The sequence below is a fragment of the Gopherus evgoodei genome, chromosome 14, assembly GCF_007399415.2.
Source record: "Gopherus evgoodei ecotype Sinaloan lineage chromosome 14, rGopEvg1_v1.p, whole genome shotgun sequence".
In the NCBI taxonomy this organism is placed as follows: Eukaryota; Metazoa; Chordata; order Testudines; family Testudinidae; genus Gopherus; species Gopherus evgoodei.
Genome location: NC_044335.1, coordinates 14,339,191 through 14,358,612, shown reverse-complemented (window position 1 = coordinate 14,358,612; position 19,422 = coordinate 14,339,191). Strand labels below are relative to the sequence as shown.

At 39.9% G+C, this 19,422-nt stretch overlaps 1 protein-coding gene and 1 long non-coding RNA gene across 3 annotated transcripts in view; both read left to right on the top strand.

Annotated features, from left to right (window-relative positions):
• The first annotated feature begins 3,187 nt into the window (after window positions 1-3,187).
• PFDN4 (prefoldin subunit 4) lies at window positions 3,188-7,344 on the top strand. Its single transcript, XM_030532946.1, has 4 exons — window positions 3,188-3,299; window positions 4,428-4,535; window positions 5,593-5,736; window positions 6,359-7,344. Exons 1-4 carry the CDS (start codon window positions 3,276-3,278, stop codon window positions 6,488-6,490), a joined length of 408 nt encoding a protein of 135 aa, XP_030388806.1. The 5' UTR covers window positions 3,188-3,275; the 3' UTR covers window positions 6,491-7,344.
• Window positions 7,345-10,850: 3,506 nt separating this feature from the next.
• The window catches only part of LOC115634919, a 61,275-nt gene continuing 52,703 nt past the window's right edge, over window positions 10,851-19,422 (top strand). For both annotated transcript variants that reach the window (XR_003996474.1, XR_003996473.1), the window contains exon 1: window positions 10,851-11,009. This is a non-coding gene — a long non-coding RNA (uncharacterized LOC115634919). The remainder of the gene's footprint in view (window positions 11,010-19,422) is intronic.

Genomic DNA, 19,422 nt, shown 5'->3' with positions numbered 1-19,422 from the left:
GGCATGAGTTGAAGGGTGGTTAGGTTACAAGTACTAGAAGGACAGACTGGTGGAACAAGGTCCACCAAACAGAAAACTGAGAGTAAGTTCAAGTAAAAACAAAACTCAAGAAGAAAGAGCAAGCCATTTGTGCAACTGAAAGAGAAATTAGGTCACTGAGTTCAACAAGTTTATCTTATGACATCCTCAGAAAATTGTATCTGTGCAGACTGCTTTTCCTTTCTTTATATATCACAGTAACACATAAACATGTACTCACCACAAATCCTGCCTAAGCATGTAGGAGAAGAGGCAGTTTCAAAGCTTTGGAAACATCCAGTTGCTATTAATTCCAGTCCTTTTATGTTGAGGGAAATTAAATTGGCTCAGATATAGCATGTATTATTCATCTAATACAGCTACAGGAATAGCTATGACCTAAATCATACCCTTTCATGGGGAAGGGAAAAGTGAACTCGGGCACCTCTGGGAAGTGCACATTGCAGAGAATTCAGAGATGTAGGTCGCTGACTACTAGTGCAATGAAAGGACGGGTTCTGGAATACGTGTGGCCAGAAGTGGTTTTGCTGTCCCAAATCTTCAACATTTTGAACATTTTCTTCATCCCAAATTGGAACAAAAAGTTGAAAATCTCACCAATGTTTGCAAACTGTTATTTACATATATATATATAGTCTTCCTTATCTTGACTTGGCATCTATATTGTTATTGTGTATCTCCTTGTCTAAGAGGGAAGAAGCATTAACTCTTCTCCATGGCTGCTAGGAAGTCTCTTTCAAAACTAATGAGCCCCAATTGTTTGGTGTTAGCCGCGAGCAGTTTCTGTAAGCCATTGCTTCTTGTGCCTATAGCTCTTGGGGCACTTTCATTCACTTTTACTCTCACCTGTTAACTGGATTCATTGTTATGAGCCTTTTGTGAAGGAAGGATGGTGGCAGAAGCACAGGGTGGGGAGTCAGTAGCTTCAGATTTTGAGAATGTATGTATGTAACTCACATTACTTAGGCACAAATTTTCCAACATACTCAATTATTGGGTGCCCAACTTGAGACACCTTAGATGCTTCGATCTGGGCACCCAGTGTCAGCCTTAAATTATCCGTGCCTCAGTTTCCACATCTTTGAAATGGAGTTAATACCTACCTAGATAACTCATAGTGATGTTGTGAGTATTAATTAATGTTTATAGAGAGTTTTGAAACCCTTGCATGACAGGTACTAGGGAACTGTAAAGCACTAATTTTGGAGTTGGCACATAAACATACACACATTGATACTGTTCTATTTGTTACTTTTTGTGTATGTCTGTATAATTTTTTTCTTTTGATTTTGTGGGTTTCCTAATTTATTTTATTTAAAATAACCAAGAGAGGATACATGTACAGGAAAGATGGCTCAGGAAAATGCATCACTAAACAGTAAATAGGGTTGCTTCCAAGAAGCTTTGCATATTTGAGTCTCCTGCATTTGTTACATATGCCAGTTAACACACCCTACAATCTAAGACCCAGATCCTGCAAACCTTTACAAATGTTTAACATTTTCCACATAGGAAGTCCTTTCCAGTTGAGTTCACTGAGCCTACTTACAGTAAATCAAGTGGTGTACGTGGGCCAGTCCACTGTGCATAAAAATTAAAATAGTCATTGGGCCAAAGACAGCAAGCAAATGGGCATGGCAGGAAAGTCAAATTTGCAAAGGTTACTGTTATGAGCAACATGTTTCTTGGAAATCCCCCTTTTTGATCTGTAGTGCTATAGTATTTATCTTGTTCTTCTGAAATCAGTGGGAATTGAAGACACACAACATCACCCTCAGGCAGTGCTCGGTAGACTGCAGGATTAGGCATTTAAGGACTACTAACTAGTAGCAGAATGTTACGGGCCAGATCTCAAACCTTGCTCTGACTGCTTTGTGTCAGATTTTTTTTTTAAAAAAAGCTTTTCTGAAGTCAAGGTCATTTCACTGAGGCTTGAGCGAGACCACACAGCTGAATCCACAAGATCTCTTGCAAATATTAGGGAGGCAGCCCACAAAAGCTAATTTCTGTCAACAAAATTGCTCTCAAAACCTTGGCTAGTTGTCAGCTCACCAAACACATTATCAGCCATACACCCTGTTCTACCAAGGCTCCAGGCTCTTGAATGTTGGTCCCAGCATTGCACTAATGGCAACTGGTTGTCAGGAGTCCACTGAAGCCAAAACACACCCCCGCAGCTGTGGTTATGAAATGTTATGGTGACCTGATTTTTTTCGTAGCTGTGATATAAGCTAAATAAATAAACCGAAGCATGTGGAGGCAATTATGCAGTGCAAATGCCAACTGCCCTTATTTCTATTTAGGAAAAAAAATCCCTCTGTTTTAACAAAATATTTATTATTTGCTCACAAGGTCCCTTGGGAAAGGAATTTGGTGCTGAAGAATTTTTCCCCTCCACCTCTAGTAATCTCCACAGCAAGACAGATGTCCTCTGGGAGCAAGGAGCAAGACAGATGTCTCTGGTCTTGTGGTTAAGGCACCGACCTAGGACTAGAGAAACCTGGGACCAGTTCCTGGCTTGGGCACGGCCTTCCTGTGTGACCTCGGCCAAGTTGCTTTATCCCTCTGTGCCTCGATGCCCCCATCTGTAAATGGGGCTCCCACTTCCTGGTCTCGGCGGAGCATGTGAGGGTAGATGCCCTTAATATTAATGTGGCGCTCAGCTACCGCAGTCAGAAGACGCCGTTGGCACCAGTCATCTTTATTAATATTTTATTTACGGGACTGTAATTAATGTAATTGATCCATATTCATTATAATAAATGGACTGATGAGTGGGACATGGAGAACGGTGAGGCACTGGTTCCCCCAAGCATGGGGAGTGCATGGGTGACTGCTCCCCTCCTCCCAGGAATGGGGGAGTCAGTGTGGCAGGGTCCCCCAGGTGTGGATGGGTGCATTGCTGGGGTGCTGTAAAGCATTCCGACTCTACTCCCTCCATTCGCTGACTCTTTGCGCCACCTAGCGACAACTGCCAAGACCGGCATCTAAAGCCCCCTATTCTGTCGGCGGATAAATATCCTACGGACAGCGCCTTTAAGCGGATGGTACCAAGTGCGGGAGTTCCAGTTTAATATGTTTGACCGAAGGTCTTCCCATCCCAGTGGACGTGGGGCCAGCGAGCGCGGCCTCGGGAGCGGGAAGCGACGCCGCGGCTGAGCCGGGACCGACCTAGGGCGAGGGAGCTGGTAACTGGGACCTCCCCCTTCCCAGAGGGGCCAATAGTTCAGTCCAACATGGCTGCCACCATGAAGAAAGCGGTGAGTGTTGGGGGGACCCAGCTCGGGGAGCCTTGGGTCCGTCTTCCCAGACTGCGGTCCCCGGCTGCGGGGCCCGCTCTGCGCCGCCTCCCCGCCCCCATTAGAGGGGGCCCCTGGCGCCGCTCTGCGCCCCCCCTCGTCTGAGGGGCCCGGGGCCCGCTCTGCGCCTCCTTCCTCTAGCCCCCGCCCCCAAGAGTTGGTGCTGCCTGAGCGGTCCCGGTGTGCTGGGCCGCGCCAGACTCCTTCGTACGGTGGGGGCTCTCCTGCGGCCTGCCCTGTCCTCGTTCGCGGGCCTAGGGGAGTGCTGGGCCGGGGGGGCTTCAGTCTTCTCTTCCCCTCCCCCCAGGCGGGGAGCGGGCATGGATCCCCTCCCGCTCCCTTCCTGCTGCTCTGTGTGTTGTGTGCTCCCATAGGCGCTGCTCTGGTACCCCCCGCCCCCATGCCTTTCAGCTTGGTGGGGGCCCCGGCCTAGTCCCTGCTGTGTGCACTTTCCATTACTGTTTGCTGCACAGTGCTGGTAAGGTTAAAAGGTAACAGTGTTAGTGTCAGGTCAGGTCTATACTGAAACTAGGGTGACCAGATAGCAAGTATGAAAAATCGGGACAGGGTGTGTGGGTGTGTGTGTGTGTGTGGTGGTGGTGGGGGGGGAATATAATAGGAGCCCATATAAAAAAAAAAAAAGCCCCAAATATCGGGATTGTCCCTATAAAATTGGGACATCTGGTTACCCTAACTGAAATCTCTTGGTCTAATAATGAAAGGGAGAGGGGGGGTTGTTTAATTATGTTTCTAAAGAAGCAAAAGCCCTAGTGTAAATGCATTTAAATCAGCATAAAACTGCTTTTGTCAGTGTTCTACTGGGGAATGAGTATAAGCTATACTGGTAAAATCACTTTTTTTGCTGATATAAGCTGTATGTACAGGAGGAGCATCTGCTGCCATAACTGTACTGGCAAATCTTTTCTAGTATAGATCTGTCCTTAGGAAAGAAACTATGAGAAATATAAGTATAACTTAACTTTTATACCTAAAAGTTATAACAATTTTGGTGATATGCCTTTATATTCATTCTCCCTAAAAGTATTATGTAACAATTAAGTCTTCTCTGTAACTTCTCCCCCTGTCCAGGCTGCTGAAGATGTCAATGTTACTTTTGAAGATCAACAGAAAATTAACAAGTTTGCAAGAAATACCAGCAGGATTACAGAGCTGAAAGAAGAAATAGAAGTTAAAAAGGTACCTTTGCTACACTATACTATAACTAGAAGAACTTTGGTTCTGGCTTTGCTTTTGGAGTCTAGTCTGTCTATAAAGTCTGTTTGAAAATAGCTAAAGCAAAATGAAGATGGAAGAGTGATTAGGTATAGGAAGTATTTGTGCTAGAAGCACAGATGACGAATATTTATCTTGAATGTGTATCTTCTACTTGTGCATGCAATGCTTAGAACCCCTTAATTGTCATATGGGAAAAAAGGTGTGTGTGTGTGTAGGGGGGAGAGAGAATTAATCAAGGATTATACAGAGCTTTTGCTAAATTTTCTGGGTCAAACTCTCCACAGCATTACTCTAGAGTTATGCTGGTGCAACTCTGTTGAAATCCTAATCCTCAATTGCTGCCTTTATTTGAAATGGCCTACTACAGCATATGTGAACCCCTTATGCTTAACAGTCTGTCCCAGTTTGTATTTAGCTCAGGCATAAGAATGGCCATAACTACGTCAGACCAGGTCTATGTAGCCCAGCATCCTATCCTCCGACAGTGGCCAGTGCCCGATGCTTCAGAGGGAATGAACAGAACAGGGCAATTGAGTGATCTGTCCCCTGTCATCTAGTCCCAGTTTCTCACAATCAAAGGTTTAGGGACACCTAGAGCATGGGGTTATGTCCCTGACTATCTTGGCTATTAGTCATTGATCGACCTCTGCTACATAAACTTATCTAATTTTTTATTTGAACCAAGTAATACTTTTGGCCTTCACAACGTACCCTGCAACAAGTTTCACAAGCTGATTGTGCAGTTTGTAAAGAAATATTTCCCTACCTGAACCAGATCTGAAGAAGAGCTCTGTGACTTTCAAGAGCATGTCCCTTCCACCAACAGAAGTTGGTCCAAAAAAAATACGACCTCACCTACCTTGTCTCTGCAAAGTATACCTGACAGTTCTGCTGATCCTCCTCCACATTATGCCACTACAGTTCAGAATAGCTTTGATTATAAAGCTGAAGTAGCTGTTAATGCATAAATCATATGGGATAAGGTGACCAGCTTTTTGACTGGGTTTTGACTTCACAGAAACAACTTCAGAATTTGGAGGATGCATGCGATGACATGATGATGCTTGATGATGAAGATTCAATACTGATACCGTATCAGATTGGTGATGTTTTTATCACTCATTCTCAAGATGAGACACACGAGATGCTGGAGGAGGCAAAGGTTTGTGAGGACGGGAGAGTCCCTTTGATATATTCAATGCTACAGAGAGCTTTACATTAGGATGGGTGTGCTGACGGTCATGAGCTGTTCATCTGTCACTTAGAATCTTACTCTTTCTGAAAATCTTTGACATAGTACTATGTCCAATATTAGTAATGACTCTAGTCTGAAATCCCCAAATTAGCTACAGAAGAAGTGTTGCATGGGCAATAACAGCGCAATTATTAAAACCCCTGCTGCCTCATCAGTGTGTATTATGCTGATCTGGAGGAGTGATGGGATTATATACAAGGGTGTGTGCCATGATGACTGATTCAGTCTTTGGCTTTTGCTGAACATACATCATAAAATACAAATGCATGTCTATTCGTAACTGAAGAGGTGCCACCGGTAAACTTAACATGTGACATAGAACATCTAGTGGAGAGTAATTTGTTTCTCATCATTACTGACCAGGATTTGAACTTGCAACTGAAAGCTCTGAATTCTGTTCTGTTTCCAGTCCATGAATCCTCTAAAATAAATGGAATATAGTTTGCTTGACTATGTAATCTATAGGTAAATGAATGAGATGCTTTGCACAGTGTGCTTGGTATTAATTAGCCAATATTTTGTCTTCCAGAAAAACTTACAAGGAGAAATTGAAGCGTTAGAATCTCGAGTGGAATCAATTCAGAGGGTATTATCTGACCTGAAGGTTCAGCTTTATGCAAAATTTGGAAACAATATAAACCTTGAGGCTGATGATAGTTAATTTTTTCCTAAATATACAGTATGCAGTTTTTGGTATTGGTTTATTAAATGTGATTCTTGACATTTCCTTTCTTTCCAATAATGTTTTTTAAAAAAAATCCCACTCATTTATTTTATGGCTTTCCAGTCATGAGTTCTACCTATATAATGAAAGCTTTCTTATTTTGCTTGCCTACAACTATTTATTTGTTTCAGGAAAAGCAATAGCCTTCCATGTGTTGCTGATGCACATCAAGATTGAGGTCTTTACATTCTCTTTATTAAAATAATAATTAAGTCAAGCAAATATCATACGTTTCCCTTGTTTTTGTTTGTGGAAATTACTATCAAGTGTGTGTGAAATGCTAAACATCTGAAACTTCTGCCATCAGATATATTGGATTAATCTGTCCTCACTGACAGTTTAATAGTTAACGATTGTACTGTAATACTTTAGTATGACTATGTTTAATGATGTTTGCCTGCTTTGTAAATTGCTTTGATGTCTATTGATGAAAAACACGATATACGATCATTATCAATCAATGACATGTTGCTTTTCATCCAAGGATCACAAAGCACTTCAAAGAAAATTAAGTATTATAATTCCCACCTCACATATGAGGCAGTTGAGATTCAGGAAAGTTTAGTTTCCAAAGTCACTGTAGCCCATCCAACGCTTTTAGACTTATTGATATCTTGAAACTAATTTACACTTTGTTTAGACTAAATATCTAGTTTTTATTATAATGGCTTACCTTAAAAACTTTATTCTGGTGTTTGAGCCCTTAGGGTACATGGAGTCATGTTTTCAAGCTTTTCTCTCTAACCTTGAGGACAAGAAGCTTACTTTAATTTAAAAAACAAACAAAGAAAAAGCTGAGATTCTCACCTAATCATATTGGTCTAAATCCTCAAAGCTACTGAGCTACATCTAACCCTCTAGGTGGCCTGCTTCCTAGTGGAATCCTCAGCCCTGATTTAAGCCCAGCCTCCTGAGAGATCTTCAGAAGCCAGCAAACTGAGCAGGGAGCTTCCTAAACTAACCAGAAATGAAATGGCAAGGCAAGGGGCTTAGGTACCTAGGCAGCTCCAGTAACCCACTTCCTAGCAATAGAAACAGTTTGTCTCTTGATCACGATAAACTGAGTATTAGAGGTGTCAATGTTTCTCTCCACTCCTGGCTGTCTTTTGTGTGGTGCTGTGCTGCTCCCCCACCTGTTGGTGGCCTGCATCTAGCCCTCCTCCTGTAGCACCTGACAGGTATCCTAGTGTAGGCATGCTCAGAATGAACCTACAGGATCATGTCCTGCTGTTGGCAGATGTTCTCCCACCTAGTTTGAGAATCTTCAGGACTTTTGGGTCTTCATCTTGAGCTAGGGATGAAAGCAGCTTATCAGCTGTAGGGTGGCTTTGCAAATTCTGACCAGTGGAAACTTAAATGCCTACATCCCTAGGCAACGATGGGGTTAGGTGACAGCTGAGTAGTGGTTTTGAAAGTGTCAGTGATGCCTAAATGGCAGACTTAGGGACTTAAAGAGGCATACAACATGACTGCATGTCTTTTGAGGATTGAGGCCATACTTCCAAGATCTGGGCTTGCCAGACACGCAAAACTTACAATAGAATCACAAGAGTTAGTCGCACTGTTAGTTGGGCCCTTGTTATTTCAGCTCACCTCTTTCTTGCTATAGTTCTTTGACAGTTCAACTCTTCTAACGCACTTAAGTAAACCAGTGGACTGTCAAACCATGATGGTACTACAAGATGGGCCTTTAATGACAGAATAAACTCTACAGTTAGGAGTCTTTAAAGTCCTAGATTTACTGAACTCCAGCTCACACCGCGTAACGCTTGTGTTCTCCAGGCAGGAGGTGTAAGAGAGCTCTGGTTTCTAAGGTGTCCAGGGGAAGCAGAGAGACAGACTTCAGTTGGCTGGAGCATTGGATTTTTTATAAAATGAGATCCCACTTGCATAGTACTAGCTCTGTTCCTAGCTACCTGAATGTGAACAAAATCATTGCTTCTGTTTTCCTATGACTTAAGGACTACTAATAAACATTAATATTGGACTCATTGTTCAATGTACTTCAGCAATATCTTGCTAACATAGTGTTAACTGAGAATTAAAATATATCCAAACGGTAAAGAGTTAAGTTGTTAATCTTTAAAATCTGGAATTCTGTTCAAGTTGATTTTAATGTGGCGTTTAAGGTTCTTATAATTGTAAAACAAGGCAGTATATCACAATAAGGATTTGACAAACAGATGCATCTATCTGCTATCCAACACATACTGCAGTTTGAGAGCTGAACAGAGCAAGGTTGTGGATAAAGGAGATGCTGGTGTATGGAGTTCCTTTTATGAACAGACACACAAAGCAGCTGGACTTTTTAAGCAGGTGCTTCAAATAAATTTGTCTTTACATCTGTAAAGCTAAGTAAGATTTACATGGTGAATCTCACCCCCTTTCCCCCTGACCCCAAAATGGGAGCTTAATTTAATTAGTCATGAAGTTTGGACCATAATGATAACTATCCAGCAGATGGCATTGAAGTGCCAAAAATCCTTGCTTACAGTAAGACACAGAACAATGTCTTTAGGTTAATTTTATTAAAATAAAACTTTAGCTGTGGCATTGACACTGTCATGAGCTCTATTTGGCAGCGTTAAGATCTTTCCTTTGCACAGCCTTGACCCGTGCCCAGCCTCTGCAGGCAGGAATGTACTCATCGCACTAAAGCCTACAGGCTTTGGGTATTTAAGCAATAACCATTATGATAGTATGGTTTCCAGGTAAGCAGCCTTTCTATGGGGATGACTCATTCAAAAATGAGAATTGCAACTAATAAGGGTCAAATATTTAATACCAATGAAAGTTTTGAAGAACTGTAGAGACCCTAATGCAATAACTGTCTGGCAGTGATGATAACCTTCCACATCTCTAACAGCTGAAGCCCCCAAACATTTTTGTATATCCATGAGTGTTGCCACACTTTTCCTAATCTGCAAAGTCCTACTAGAATGGCAGTAGCCCAGTTAGTTTCTCTTTGTAGCTGTGTTGCTAGAGTCCTTAGAACAAAAAAATCACAGCATGCTTGTGGGCGCAGAAGTTATTTTCTGCATGCTTTAGGGATGTGTTGAGCTCAACTTTTGGGCTGGGTAGTGCTTTAATTAATGTTCTGTACTGCATCTTTTTTTACCGATGACTTATTGCCAGCTTAGCATGATGTTGGAATATTTGAGGCAAATTAAAGGGAAAGCAAACCTGCTTCAAGCCTTGTGAAGTTCAATTGATTTCCATGTAGCCTGAAGATCTGGGTACGATGTTGTTTTGTGTGTAAAATGTATGCTCTGCATCACTGTGAATCTGAAAATGAGCTGTCATAAATCTTACTACCTATCTGCACGCACAATTGCCCAATTTGCTCATGCAGTTTGGGTAATAGTGCTTGCAAATCAATCAGGCAATTATGCATCTAACATTTTCTTTCAAATCAGGCTGAGTTTTTTATACTTCCCCTGCCTACAGCTTGATTTAAATTTGTATAAAATAAAATATGTGGGAGATGATTTTTTTTTTTAAATTGCTAATATAGAAATGAATACAGAGTTTTAATGACATCTGGAAAACATTTGCTGGACCCTTATTTGTCTGTTTAATATCTTTCTTCCTCTTTTGTGTATATATGTAATTGGCTTTCTGCAGGCGTATATTCTAACTCCTCATCTTGTAAGTTTTATGTAGCTGTGAAATTTCTCTTATCTGTAATAATGTTTGCCTCAGAGTTATCTTGTTCAGATAATATGAATATAAACCACTGAAATACTCCTTCAGAAAGCCCAGCTTCTCTGTGTACTTTTGCTCATGCCATGAATCATTTAGCTGCACTTGACAATATTCATTATGTAATATCATTGTCAGAATGCAAATTGTTTACTGTCATTCTCTGGGTGGTCGAGTGAATCACATTTGTAAACATTTTGCAGATAAAAAGTACCTTTATAAATGCTTAGTAGTATTTTAATCTAAGAGCTTTCTATGCATGTTATGTTTGGGGGGTAGACCTCTAGTTCTTGGGTGATTGAACTAGCTGTCCAGCTCTATTTCAGTATTAATACTATTTCCATGTACTTACCATATTGTTTTAGTTCTGCAAGTCATGATTAAGGCTACGATTTTGTCACAGAAATCATGGAATCCATGACTTCCAAAGACCCCTGTAACTTTAGCCCCGGTGGCTGGGAGCTGCAGGGTCCCACCGCCTCCTGCAGTAGCAGGGAGCTGTGAGATGGCCGTCACTCCCAGCCACCCTGTTGCTGCCCAGCTCCTCATTTTATCATGGATATTTTTAATAAAAGTCAGGGACAGGTCACAGGCTTTTGTGACTTTTTCTTTATTGCCTGTGTCCTGTTTGTGACTTTTACTAAAAATATCAATGACAAAATCTTAGCATTAGTTATGATGTCAATGGAGGTTGTTTTTCTTTCTGTTTCTGCAGTTGCACCAGGGAAGGTAGCTGAGCAGCAGAGAATGAAAGGTCAGTTCAAGTCAATGAATGATACAAAGGAGGGTTACAATCTTATATCTTGTAACCATAGATGTTTTCACTGTATCTCAAGTGCTTTAGGTCAGCATTTCCAAACTCTTTGTGGTTAGTGTATACTCCTATCATCTGTCAAGTTTTGGCTCTAAATATAATAACTTGTTAGCTTTTCAAACTAACCTGGATAAATCTCTAAAATATACAATAGGATGAAATCCATTATTTGCAAGGAGCTGGAATGGTTGATCGGTGATTCTGTGTAAACTTCCTAGCTTAGCTATAGTGCCAGATGTGGAATCTGTTCAGATCTTTCACAGAATCATCTCCAGAATACACAGTCCAAAAGAGACTTTTCTATTGTTCATATATTTTACATGGAAGAAGCTCAAATACTATGGTGACGGGCAACACTATAAAACTGTAAGATAACATACAATTGTAGCCCTATATCAGTCCATGGGCACATCTTTCAGTTTAACAGTGTTTGTTATGAGACATTCCCACACAACTCTTTATAGTCTAGAGGCAACTGCATGTTTAATTTCTATGTGCAAATTAATAACTGCACATGCACTTTAGAAATGTAATAACACTTATGTGTATTTGAACATGGGGCCATAAAAATACCCAGTAATAATAAATTATTACAAGTGTTAGAAGAAAATGAATATCATATAAATGGGTTGGGGTGGAATCTTCTATTAATTGAGCAAGTGTTTGTTGATGGAATAAATCATTCTCAAACATGCATCATCTATTAAGGACCTTTGCACCAATCAGAGTGACCATGGTTGATGGCATTGCACCGACATCATGTAGTGAAGTTCCCAGATCTGGCTCAATCTTATGAATCCATGAAGCTCTTAGACAGCCTTCTGAGTGGCATCAGGTAGTGTCAGGTCATGTTTCCCTTCATGTATCGATGGAGAGTTTGAGAGCATGGTGTGCTTGCTCTGCTGCTTTTGAATTTGATTAACAATTGAAGGAAGGGCAGATCTTTATGAGATTCTGACATTTTGTATGAAGTCAAACCATTTTATGCTCAAGATTTGGTGTTGACAGTGCGTATGGAACGTCTCTAACTGTTCCAAGTCAGCCTGTAAGAGGGACCAGGTTTCTGACCCATATAGGAGTACAGGTAGTACACAGGTTTGATAGAGCCTGAACTTTGTCTCAGTGAAAAGATGATCCCTAAACCCGACATGGACTTCATGCAGGAGGCAGCAGAACCTATTAATTGAAGAACATCTGATTTGATACGGCCATTTGAACTCTGCTTGCAGCCTAGACGGATGAACTTGTCAGTGCCTTGACCAAGGGTTTTTGGTGACCCAGCTCCAAGATTCTGGATGTTGGTCTTCTATGAGACATTCAACCCAATTGTGTGGATGGAGTCTTGGAGACTTTGGAGGGGCTGAAATCTTCTGACTTCTCCAAAAGCAAGGCAGCAGCATTGGCATATTCTTGGTCAGTAAACACTGCTTGACCAACCTGGAGCAGCAAGTCCTAATATACCTTTGATAGCTTGACGGAATGGTGCTGGGGTGAGAAAGTATCCCTGCTGTACAACTGAGGTTGTGTAGAAAGATGTGAAACTGCACAGTCTTGTACTGGTACCAGTATGAAGATTGTGCATCAAATTTAGCAGAACATCTGAAAAACCAACTGCTTTCAGTGCAAGCCAAAGTGTCACCCTGTTGACCAAATCAAAAGCTGCTTTGATGTCAATATATGACACATGAAGCAGGCAGTTAAATTCTTAATGCAGCTCAGAACAGAAGCCAGAGTTGTAAGAATAGCATCCATTATTGACCACCTGACAGTGAAACGTGATTGCTGTGGTTGGTGATGTCTGTTAAGGAGTGGCTGCAGCCTTCCAAATCGAACATGGGAAAGGACATTTCCAGAGACTTATAACAATGAGATTATCCTGTATTTGCCACACTAGATGTGAGATCCTTTCCCCTTGTTCAGAGACACTGTGATGCTGTCTTTCCTTTCTGCTGGTACTTTGCCTGTTGCCCAAACTTTTAAGAACAGTTGATACAGGCTGATGCTTGTTGGTTCTAAGGCACCTTTGAACACCTTGGGTGGGATGCCATCAGGTCCAGCTGCAGATCCATTCCATAACTTTTGGATGACAAAATAAAGTGCTTGTTATATTCTATCATCAGATATGGTTAATGATAATTGGTGAAAATTACACAGGTGATGTGTAAATGGTTTTGCAGTATTAACTGTCTCTTCAAAGAGCAAGAGCAGGGCTGAATCATTTTCTAGAGGATCGACAGATTTTTTTAGTAGCTTAGTTTGCATGACTCAGAGGTTATTCTGATAAGGTGATTCTGATTCATGAAAGAAATCACTTGGGTTTACATAGACATCATAGGGCCTAGGTGAAATTTTTTACAGGGAGGTTTGAGTCTGTGTTGATTGCATGAGCCATAAAGAAAAATTCAAGATTTCTGCAATTAAATGTTAGTACTTGCTCAGGCTGCACACAGTGCACTGCAGAAATAAAATACACACATGAATGATTAGGAAGTGTCAGCAACAACTAAAGAAGCTAAAGGCTCAGTTAAGGCCATACTGTTTAAAGGCATTATTCCTGAGTAGGGCATGACCAGCTCACGGTGGCCCATGCTGCACCTCAGACAGTCTGAGTCCTAATTCCTTTTACACAGGGAAATTCTTGCATGTATTAAAATTCCCCAGTCATTGTGGGTTCCTATGAGATTTGTGTGGGCAATTAGAGTAGGGAATTAATTATAGGTATAGTAAATACCTTATCTCTCATGAACAGAAAACATCAACAGAAATTACCTACTGTCCTCTTCACAACCCCTGATAATTTGGCAACTCAGTAAAATTAATATACTGAAAATATTAGGAAGAACAGGACTGATTCCTAGGTTTGGCCACGCTGTACTTTGTTTGGACCTCAGTGAAATATCTCTAAGCCATTCTTTCTGCTTTCCTGATCCTGGCAGATTTGGTCTCTGGCATATTTTAGAGCAATTTAAGGGCTATTCTAAGTAATGTCTGCAGTAACAGTTCTGTATCTGTCTAAATTAAGTAGTTATATAATGCCCCTCGCCATGATATGTGAGCCTCTCACAATTTTTGTTTGAATGTATTTATCCTCACAACTCCCCTGTGAGGTATAGCAAATCTATGCGCTTTACAAATAAATAAATAAGGAGACTATTTTTAATTTAATTTTTGTTTATTGATTACATTTACATCTAAAATGGCCATCGTCTCTTAGACATATTGATAGGTAGATGTATGAATGAAGACTTTGGAAGTAAAAGCCAGTAATTGACTGTGATCTTTTTATAACGTCCAACTGTAAAAGCTGATTGCCTCTGGAAACACTAGAGCAATAAATCAACCTCAGAATAAAGATTATTAACCTCAGCATGCAAAGGTGATGGTGTGGACTAGTGGGAGATAATACACAAGATACTGCTTTTTATTAGCATTTCAGGGAAACTAAGAAAATATTTGGTTTCATTTCGGTTGTGAGGCCATGTTTCCTTACTCTGAATTGCTTAATAATAATATTAAAAGTTGGTCCACAAAGGCTTTTGGATTTATCTTTTGAAGATGTCTCCCAGCACAAATATTAAATACTTCTGTGCTCTTAAATAGATTACAGAGAAAAAAACATCCAGTGGGAGATTAAAACATTCTTTATCATATAGGTTGTAAAGCAAACAGAGGTTTAGGAGTCCACACCATTGTAGTCACTTCCAAAGTATTCATGAATGAGCTAGCACGGCTTACCAGGACAAAGAGTAGTTATAGCACTTTATGATGGAAGGAAGAGCAGTAAGTATATTTGTGATGTTCAGGGTAGCTTTTATACTAAATACCTTTGGTGAAAGCTTTGGTGATTTCAGTCATTGACTGAAAAGCTCAGTGTGTCCTGTGCTCTTTGTGTAAACAGTTATGTTGAAATTCCTGTAGAAGCCATCTCAAGGGTTTTTGCACTGAGCAGAATGTGTTTCAAACCTTCTTTGTACTTTAAGTCAGAACCATGCATGGCAATGCAATGGCAATCATTTTCCAAACAATAAACAAGAAAGGAACAGTTTATGAAATACAAATAGAGGGTCAGGTCTCTCACTGACCAAAACATGGAGATACAACTTATACACACATGATCAAGTGGCGACATGGAGCCACATCCTGTTCACCACCAGCTGTGTTGGCCTGTATCTGTAATTACTTCTGAAAATATATGGAAGTGCCTATTTGTTAACAAAATGGTCATTGCGCATTTGTGTCTGGGGTCTTTCTATGGACACACACACACGCTTCTCCAACACTACGCTGTTCCTCCCAACCACTCGCAGTGTATTACAGAGTACCTTTGGAGGTGTATGGGGCAGGTCAGTGTGTGGGATGGGAGTCGTACAGTGTGTAAGGTGCAAGGTTGTGGATCAAAATTTTTGCATCTGAGATGTGGCTTTACAAAACTGCTGTAGTGTACAAAATACTCTTCACAGGACAATGCAAAACCAGTTCCTAGAACTTCAAGAACTATCATATTAGAAAAGAAAACAACAGATGTAGTGGGAGGGAATTAAAATTCCAAGTAGAAGTCTTAAGTTTTGACCTGGATAGAACATTTTATGGCAGTAATGAGCTTCGACTTCAGGAAAGGTTGTAGTAAAACAGCCCTTATCAAGAATTTGATGGTTTATGTATTCACTAAGGTTGCACCGAGGCAGGACTAAATATGATCTAGACCATCCCTGATGAGTGTTTGTCTAACCTGTTCTTATAAACCTTTGATAACAGAAATTCCACTACTTCCCTAGGTAATGTGCTCCAGTGCTTAACTACGCTTACAGTTAGCAAGTTTTTTCTCTTGTCCGACCTAAATCTCCTTTGCTGCAATTTAAGCCCCTTGCTTCTTGTGCTGTCCTCAGTGGTTAAGGAGAACAAAATATCACTCTTCTCTTTAGATCAACCTTTTGCATACTTGAAGACTGTTATTAAGTGCCTCCGCAGCCTTCTCTTCTCCAGACTAAACAAACACAATTTTGTTCAATCTTTCTTCATAGGTCATCTTTTCTAGATCTTTAATCATTTTTGTTGCTCTCTTCTGGACTTTCTTCAAATAGTCCACATATTTCCTGCAGTGTAGTGCTCAAACTGGACACAGAACTCCAGTTAAAGCCTTATCAAAATGTTACTTTTTTTTTTTTTTTGCAACAGTATTACATTGTAAATGTAAAGTTGTTTTGTGATATATTGGGCATATAGTGTAATATGAATAATCAAATCATTTTTTATTTGCATTGAAAAGCATATAGCAAGAGGTTACACATTATACAAGTATAGTCACAATTTCATTGATAAAAACTACATAGAGGGGTTTTTCTTGTTTAACACAAGTAATTGCAGTACTAGAACCTAGCGGGTGATGGTCTTTCCTATAAGGTCCAAAAAAACAGCCTGTTGTTTGTATATAGTGTATATACATACTCCTTGCTAATGTGATGTCCACCATCGTTTCAAACGATGCATCGAGTTTACTCAGCTGTCATATTGTATATGCTTAACACCCATATACATCACTTGTCCATCATGTGCTGTTAAATGGTACTTGAGTCACACTTAGTATTCTGACAGCTATTTTGAGCTTCATATATTTTCTTTCTCAGACAACAGACTGCAAAGTAGTCATATATTTAAAATATTGGTTTGTATTGTTGACACCAATGAAAGGATTTCACATCAGCCTTGCATTTAGTCATCACCACTGGCTAAAACTTGCTGACATGTAATTTTATTGCCATTATGTTTGAGGTGACAAACATCTAATCAACAAACAAAAATTGGATTTCACTTTGCATCAAATTGAAGATTTATTCCATGTCACTGTCATGAGTTTTAGTTGATACCAATTGCTGTGATGGCACATGGTAACAGTTAACATGGGAATTATCTCAAGAACTTCCAGGGTTTAAGATAAAAATACTATCTTGGTCTTTTGCTTGTGTAATGAAACTGAATTAATGAGCTATTATAGTTTGCATAATTATATGGGAAAATGTTTTTATTTAAGACACAAAAAAAACATTTATTGAGATGTTGCAAATCTCCATGTACTAGAATGATTTCCTAGTTCACTATTAGTGTGGTTCCTTTTGGGAGCAACTGAGTATGGAAGACCTAAGTATTGACTTCCAGAATGAAGTACCAGTTGAACTCAGCCTTGTTGGAATCTTCACATTGTATTTTGAAGAAAAAAGAAACATTGACACATACAGTGTGAGTTTGCCATTCTAGCCATTTCTAGAGATTTTTTACATAAATTGAAGAAGGAATAATGCTTTGGAAAAGCATTCATCTACTTCTGATCTCATGTATGCTGGTGTAGATTGCTAAAGTCCATGGAGTTACCTGAGATCCGAATGTATGACGTTAGCACCTGAGACACTATAAGAAACAATCATTTTAATTTCTAGTGTACAAATAACATTCTAGGAGCTGATCTTATGTGGTCTAAGCGCCATCAACCTCACTAGAGTCATCAGGTTTTGTAGCCCTGCACTTTGCCAATTCAAACCTGTAGTTCCTTTAGCAAAGATTTTAGAGAGCAATGAGGCTTCTTTATAACATTTTTCTTAGATAATTCTGAAAGGGAAGGGAGTCATGAGTTGAGCAAAACACTCTGCTCAAGATGCCTCTTTTCCCCATCTTCAAATATGTCCAGTATGGTAAAAATCCATCAATGTTGTACTGGAATGTTGCTATTTCATCCTGAAATTGTGACAGAGGTGCTGAAGGCCATAGATTTTAACAGAGAAAACCTCAACAGTAAAGCAAAAGACATTAAAAAAATCTCATTTTAAGGAAGCCATCCTCAACTCAGTTTGCAAAAGTTGGATGTGCCGTGGATTAAGTAGTCAGCTTAATTTTTTATTGACCATCTAATGCAATTCTCTCAGAATCAGTACCAAAGCCACATTTATTTCTGTGAGAAATATGGATTTAGAACAAAAAGCATTAATTGATCTTAATTAATTAAGTTAAGGGAAAGGGCAAATAGGAATTGATGTAAATTGAAAAAATAATAGTTGACATACACAGTTGTTTTCTCTGGGATTTAATTTAATTTCATTTTTTGAATCATGATTTTTTTTTTTTAATTTTACCCAATGGTAGATCTCAAGGAGCAGATGTTTTCTTCTTTCTCTTGGCTTAGAAAGGAATACAATTATCAGGCTGGGTACATGGGCTGTGAAATGAAAAGAGACATAGCCACTTTATAAAGCATTATGAGATGGAAAAATACAGTCAAGCCTACAACTATTCCTTTCCTAATTATTGATATTGAGCTTTATTAGAGCACTTAAAATCTTGGAGGGGATTAAAAATACAATTCTGTGCCAATCTGGTTGCCATGAAAATGCCATTTGACCTTATAAAACCCTGTTAGAGGAACACAGGTGATTCAGAGGAAACCACAAATTATTTATGAGGTGAAACAAGAGTTTTTAGCAGCTCTTTGAAAGTAGGGTTATTTTTTTATTCACTCTTACTGCACTTGAATTTTATCTTGTAAAAAATAGCTGTTCAGCTATTCACATAGCTTTTCAAAAGCAGTAAGTATAGTGAACACCATTAAGAACTCAACTCTTTCACCCCAGCTCCCTGCAGTCACCACGATATTTAAAGTCAGAAGATGCCATGGTACCACTATCGCTACATATAGGAGAATTATGGGTTAGGAATGCTAACTGCTGTACATGGTATATGAAAGTGGAGTAGAGTCTAGGTGGAGTAGGGAAGCCCAAAAGGTTTGTAAGTTCACATTTGGTCCAGGGCTTTTCCAGATCCTTAGCTGATATAGATAGGCATAGCTGCATTGACATCCAGTTTACACCAGCTCAAGCCAATGGAGTTGTGGCAGTTTACACTAGCTGAGCATCTGGACTAGAAGAGATTACATTTCAGATGTCTAGGTGAACTTGTCAAGTCTACAAATCTGAGCTGGAAATCTCCCGGGAATGTTTTTCCTATGACATTCTAGTACTTCTGGTTTCTGGCCAGAGCCCAGCAGATTTACAGGACTTTCATCAGTAATTAGAGACAAAAAATTGCAGCCTTTCACTAACTACAGGAAAGGTTGATTTCAAGATGTGTTTACGTTTCAGTGAAGGTTCAGGTGCTATCTTACCTATCTGAACCAATTCATGCAACCATTGCAAGGATCAAATATGGCCCTTAGACACCTAGCTGAACATTCTATTTCAGTCAATAGAAGTTGTGTATGCTTATCTGAGAGTAAAATTTGTCCTACACTCAGTGTGAGCTGAAGGATGATATTGTCTCTTTCTAGAAATTCAAAGACAAAAGATTTCATCTATGCTCAGATAATACTCAA